The following is a 6,676-nucleotide window of genomic DNA, read 5'->3' as shown; positions in this document are numbered from 1 at the left end:
GAAAAACATGTGACTTGGACGTGATTAGAACTCGCACCTTCGGGGTTTTTGTTCGCCGCTCTACCTGTTTAGCTACCAAGCCCACCGGCATTGAAGATGAGTCAAATCACTTTTTTTAAACTGCGTATGGATGAGAGATCCTCGCCACTATAGCAGTTTACTGGATGGCACCGCGTTTCGACTTTATTCCAAAGCCATCATCAGAGAATATATACATAATATATTAAGTTGCTATTGAGTATTGCATTGTTTTTACCAGAATAGAAGTTACATGTTTGTAAATGTAGATCGTTTAGGTTGGTATAGTCCTGAGAAGGACTGTTTTTGTTGTTGTTGACTGACGTTTTGACAACCTTAGCGGTAGTCATCTTCGGAATCAAATGAGGAGTAAACGTCAGGTTAGCCGTATTTGTTATCTGGTTCTTACGTCATTATATTGTGTGAAATACAAGTGTGAAATTTTTACTGATCATGTTTATCGCTGAGTTTGAATCTTCTAGCCTGTCATTTCAACAAACCCAAACCGGTGAGAGCAACTTTCCCGCAAGATTTCCATCATACCTGACGTATATGAAAATCAGTATTTTGGCTTGGCAGGCAGGGGGTGGGTGGGGGGGTAGCAGGTGGTATAACATGCCATTGACCAATAATAAAAAATACATTGAATGTAAACTAGGAACTAAACTTAAAACAGGAATATTATCATTCCTTTGTTAGTATTTTGAAGGTTGGTGGTATTGTGCTTTGCATCGATCTAAAATTAAGTTTATTCAATGTTATGCTTTGTAATAATTTGAATTACCGCTGAACGCAATCACGGGCGAACCTTGTGAAATTTTGTTGTAAAGTCCTTTCAAACGAGATGGCTGAAAATCGCAGAGGGAAGGTTGCGATTATAGGGAGGTTAGTTTCTTCAACTGTAGACTGAAGACCGCTTATTTCGTTATGCCAGGCATATCTGGCTGTTCATTGTTCACTTAATGGAAAAACAATTGATTTCTAAAGATACGTATTAATTATAACAAGGTCGTGGATTGATTGCTTCTGGTTTTAAATGAACACATTACCATATATGATACTACAAATATATTTGTTGAAAACTCGAAAACCGAGTAGACTGATGGCCAACCTTGCTTTTAGCTTCTTGTTTCATAAATATATTTAAGAACATCACATGAGCAATATTATGCAAATGTTGAGGAAATAAGGAAATTAAGGCAAAGAAAACTACCAACTAGCAGCAATAGTCGATTCAGATATGAGATTTGTTCTCCAAATTACATAGTAAATTGTGAAACAGGAAATCCAGGGTTTTGTCACCAATGGAATAATTTTCTCATCCTGGAGCCTGTTGCTCAAAGCCTGGATAGTGTCATCCATTAGATAGCAAAAATTTTCAAACTTGTAAAAAATGTGTTTATATTTTTCTTTAATCTTTGAAATAATATTTTATTTCAGTGATTGCACAGTTCAAATAGTATAATTTTCTCCTATAGGAGATTTTATGAACATTCAGAAAAATTTGCCATCCAGTGGATAATGCTATCCAGGCTTCGTGCAACCGGCCCTTGGTTAATTGAATTTAATTATAATACAAATTGACATTCAACTGCACTTCAGTACTTCATGTAAGTTTTTTTTATTCCTTAGTGGTATGATTGGAAAATCCTGGTCTGTGGTAAGTTAAATAGTTCAACATTATTTTGGTTTTGAAAAATCACTTTTATTGTTAGTTTGACTTTTGTTTTTATCCTTCCAGTTGTTTTGTCGTGCAGGCTACGAAGTCTATCTTTACGACATTGATGAGAAACAAGTGGATAGTGGATTATCTGGAATTCTTGAATCCTTGAAGGAATTCGAAAGCAAAGGGCTGCTAAAGAATTCATTCATAAAGTCTGCAGATGATGCATTTAAGTTAGTTCATGGCTGTCTTGATCTAGCGAAGACAGTTGATGGAGCAATATATGTTCAAGTAGGTTTGATATTGAAGTGATTCTTTTCACGGATGGATTTAGGGAAGGTAGCGAAGTGTGCAGGTCCACTCTAGACTTGGCTAGAATCCCATACAAATACCCTAAAATCACTTACTGAAATTAAATCCAAACTACTGACTGACTGACATCTTATAAAAACTAGGACACCCTCCTTCCCCTCCCCCCTTAAGAACTTCATCCTGAATCTGTCCCTGATTCTTTTGATAGGATAGAGATAGATTATATGTTTGTTGTTTGTTGAATGATTATCTTGTTACTATACCTGAGTACATCACAGCAATGTGATATTTTTATCTATGATATTAAAATATGAAAGAAACTAGAACTGTGTTTTGTAATATCATCATAGTCTACAGTTGGTCTTAAAGTTCAGTTAGTAGAACTTTGGATACAATGATTATCTTGTTACTATACCTGAGTACATCACAATAACGTGATGTTATTATCTATGATATTAAAATATGAAAGAAACTAGAACTGTGTTTTGAAATGTCATCATAGTCTACAGTTGATCTTGTAGTTTAGTTGGTAGAACATTGAAGACAACAAGGCGAAAATTACAGTTTTGAATCTCTAGTTGCAATTTTCAAGTTATTTCTGTAGACCCTTCACCCAATAATTTTCTAAAATTATTAGAAAAACTTAAATGCAACGTTTTCTCATTTGAAAGATAGTTTGGATTTTCACCCCTCCCCAATCGTAATCGTTTTGCTTCGTTATGTGACGTACTTTATTCATGAAATTACTTCAACTTTGCAGGAAAATGCGCCCGAGAATGTAAATATCAAAAAGAAGGTTTTTGAAAATCTCGACAATGTGATCAAAGATGACCAGACAATTCTCGCAAGTTCATCTTCTTGTATTGTACCATCACGCTTTTCAGAACATCTCAATCATCGTAAACAATGCGTCGTTGCACATCCGGTAAGATACGTAAACAATGTTTCGTTGCACATCCGGAAAAATTAGTAAACAATGCGTCGTTGCACATCCGGTGAGATACGTACTTAGTCATGTTTCTGTTCAGGTTGATCACAATGGCATAAAAATCATACAGATTTTTCATTGTACTTTGTGTTGTTTTAACTCAAAGTAAGTCATGAACTCTTCACGTGATCAGGGACACACAGCCTGAAATGGATGCATGTTTTAATTCGTTGCCAACTTTTGTAGCATCTGTATTTGATGGAAAAAGCGCAAAATTTATAAGCAAACTAATGATTTTATTCTTCTATTAGTTTCTGGTTCGACGTTTTATACATATTTCACTAAAGTTGTGGGGAGTCGTCCCCCCCCCCCTGATGAGTGCCTCTGAGTGTGATCTTTTCTGGAGTGCGATCTTTTTTGAAGAATGATCGGCTATGTATACTAAGAAGGCATTTTAGGTTCAAATCTATGATTATCGAATTACTTACCTCACCTGAAAGGTGAGGTAAGTGTAAATTGTTGTGTGCATCTTGGCAATGCAAATGTTATTGATATTTTTTGAGGGTGATTAAATAACCGCTCTACGTGAAAGTTGTCACAGTGGAATTAGTTGATAAGTAAGAATCGTGCAATTAGTTGATCGGTTGAACTAACCATTTTGAACAACTAACACCAATTTCTCAGTGCAATGACAAAGTAGTACGAAAACGTTTTCATGCACTACCAGTCCACTACACTACTCTCACGATAAGCAACTACGTATAATTTGTAGTCCCCGAAAGGACGGCGCCACAATATTGAACCTGGGGCGAGCTACGACTTATATTTTTTAAATTTACTGCGTCATAGTTGGTCTCAAGTTAGGCTAAAATGTATAAATGTTGGCAAAAACTTTATACTGAGGAAAAGGTGTGGCTCAACACCCCACCCCCCTTTAAGGGCCTAGTCCCCCTTCAGGGCCTGTGCCTGCCTTATTACCTGAAATTCTCTTATTATTTACTGTATGTAAAATAGCATCGCCAGAATTCTATTTCAACAAAGTTCTTTACCCTAGGTAAACCCACCTCACTTTGTCCCACTTGTTGAGATTGTCCCCGCTCCATGGACGGATCCTGATGTTGTCTCAAGAACTCGTTCATTGATGAAAGATATTGGTCAGTCACCAGTGACTTTAAACAAGGAAGTGGATGGATTTTTGCTCAACAGAATACAATATGCAATTATAATGGAGGGATGGAGACTCGTCGAGGTAAATGCCCCCTCTTCTTCAAAATTCCCTTCAAGATAAACGTAGACGAACCCCTCCCCACCCCCCGTTATTTTGAAATACAGTCGTAGCTTTGGTAGTTTAGAGATGCCATGTAGTACATTTTCCACAGTTTATGTTTTTAATGATGAACTTCATTAATCAACTTCACATTTTTCTACATGTTGTCCTATATGGATAACATATGTAAGTTGAAGTATTCGTTGCCTTGTCAGCGTGTCAAGAAATCATCATACAGTCAAACTCGATGTGATGGAGGCCCGTTTTGATTGAATGAAATATGAAGTTTGTAGCGAATATTTCACCTTGCAAAGCAGTGTTAAACCCGTAGCGGAAAAGTAATGTGAACATAACAAAGCTGTAAATTGTTTTGACATTTCAAACACAGTTCTAGTTTCTTTCATATTTTTATATCATAGATAATAACATCACGTTGTTGTGATATACTAAGGTATAGTAACAAGATAATCATTGTCTTCAATGTTCTACAAAGTGAACTACAAGATCAACTGTGGACAATGATTATATTTGAAGTCACAGTTCTAGTTTATTTCATAACTTAATATCATAACTTAATATGTCTTTGGTTCTTTAACAATGAAATTGAATCAATGCAGTTATGTTTCAATTTACTTTGAAAGGATGGACTTTGTTCTCCGGAAGATGTTGATACAGTGATGAGCAAGGGACTGGGTCTGAGATATTCGTTTATGGGACCATTTGAAACCATGCATCTAAATGCCCCTAAAGGTTTGTGACATTTATATTGAACGTGAATATCTTAGGAAAGTGAGAACATGAATATCTTAGGAAACAGAGAACATGAATACCTTAGGACACAGAGAACATGAATATCTTAGGAAACATTGAACATGAATATCTTAATAAACAGAGAACATGAATACCTTAGGAAACAGAGAACATGACTATCTTTGGAAACATTGAACGTGAATATCTTAGGAAAGTGAGAACATGAATATCTTAGGAAACAGAGAACATGAATATCTTAGGAAACAGAGAACATGAATATCTTAGGAAACAGAGAACATGAATATCTTAGAAAACATTGAACATGAATATCTTAGGAATCAGAGAACATTAATATCGTAGGAAACAGGGAACATGAATATCTTAAGAAACAGAGAACATGAATATCTTAGGAAACATTGAACATGAATATCTTAAGAAACAGAGAACATGAATATCTTAGGAAACAGAGAACATGAATATCTTAGGAAACAGAGAACATGAATATCTTAGGACACAGAGAACATGAATATCTTAGGAAACAGAGAACATGAATATCTTAGGAAACATTGAACATGAATATCTTAGGAAACAGAGAACATGAATATCTTAATAAAGAAAAATATTCAAATTACAATCCAATATTATTATTCTTTAGGTATTTTAGATTACTGTGAGAGATATAGCAGCAATATTGAAAGAATTTGCAAAGAACAAGGTGGATCTCGTCAACTTCACGGATCAAGTACAGCTCAAGTGGTTCACGATGCTATGTGTCGATCAAGTGCCACGGTTGAAAATATTGACGAGCGCAGGGCATGGCGGGATAGACGCTTAGCAGCTTTAGCTTGCCATCAAGCAGAACAGGAGGACTGAAAGGAAGTTATGCTTGATAAATGAGGTGATTTAAATGATTGAAAAACGGTGACTCAGTAATAGCGATGTGTTAGATACTGGTATTCTGTTGAACGCTGGAACTTAGTCCCCACGCCATTCCCTCGAATATTTCATATCCAGCAAATTTTACGTTGTATTTTAGTGGACGAAATTAAGAAAGCCGAAGTTGACATGCGCTAATGAATTTTTGCTTATATGTAATGATTACAACGAGGGTATGATTATTTGCCTTTGGTCCGTCACTGCTGACGGTCAAACAGAATCACCACGCATTTTACGTAATCTGAGCCTGCGCTTCAATTTACTGACAAATATTTGTTGTGATATTGTCGATAGTACCATCTCGCACTACCTTTAGTTTGATCATTTGATGACTAGTATCCTTTGTTATCCTTTTATTTTTTACTATCCTTTATTATCCTTTCTATTTATTACTTAAGAAATAAAAGATGTTTACTGTGTTTGCACGGGCTTATGCTTTGGGAGAACTCGAGAGAAGATCAACGCAAACATTTTAATTTTTCCTCTAAAATGTATTCATAATCGATTTTCAAATTCTCTTTGACTCATTGATTGTTTTGATTGATTTGATTGGTTGAGCTTAGTTTTTTTTTCACAGGCCAACGCAAACACGGTTCTAGACCAATCACTGCACGCGTTTTATTGTTTTTATTTTATAATATCCTTTATTATTATTAACAGCTGCGGTAGCGCACTTCTGTTAAGTAGTTACCTTACTGAGTTTGATGAACCACAATCCCATATCTCTTATCTGCTATCCGCCATCTCTACGAAAGTTCTTTTATGTCATCGTTAAAGTAGTTTTGACTTCAAGTTTTTGTAA

At 35.6% G+C, this 6,676-nt stretch overlaps 1 protein-coding gene across 1 annotated transcript; it reads left to right on the top strand.

Annotated features, from left to right (window-relative positions):
- The first annotated feature begins 737 nt into the window (after nt 1–737).
- On the top strand, nt 738–6,002 carry LOC124442623 (lambda-crystallin-like). The gene is made up of 7 exons (XM_046993114.1): nt 738–903; nt 1,651–1,678; nt 1,760–1,972; nt 2,754–2,918; nt 3,976–4,170; nt 4,830–4,938; nt 5,594–6,002. The coding sequence occupies exons 1-7, from the start codon at nt 863–865 to the stop codon at nt 5,809–5,811; spliced, it is 969 nt and encodes a 322-aa protein (XP_046849070.1). The 5' UTR covers nt 738–862; the 3' UTR covers nt 5,812–6,002.
- The last annotated feature ends 674 nt before the right edge of the window (nt 6,003–6,676 follow it).

Source organism: Xenia sp. Carnegie-2017, unplaced genomic scaffold (assembly GCF_021976095.1).
Source record: "Xenia sp. Carnegie-2017 unplaced genomic scaffold, XeniaSp_v1 HiC_scaffold_20, whole genome shotgun sequence".
In the NCBI taxonomy this organism is placed as follows: Eukaryota; Metazoa; Cnidaria; class Anthozoa; order Malacalcyonacea; family Xeniidae; genus Xenia; species Xenia sp. Carnegie-2017.
Note: the sequence above shows the minus strand (reverse complement) of the source record. Positions and strands in the feature narration are given on the sequence as shown.

Bases quoted from the DNA above. Each gene is read 5' to 3' on its own strand.
- LOC124442623 (XM_046993114.1), top strand. From the start codon at position 863: ATGGCTGAAAATCGCAGAGGGAAGGTTGCGATTATAGGGAG. The intron at 1,679-1,759 runs GTAAGTTAAATA...TTATCCTTCCAG, and splicing joins TTGGAAAATCCTGGTCTGTG to TTGTTTTGTCGTGCAGGCTA. The intron at 2,919-3,975 runs GTAAGATACGTA...TCTTTACCCTAG, and splicing joins AATGCGTCGTTGCACATCCG to GTAAACCCACCTCACTTTGT.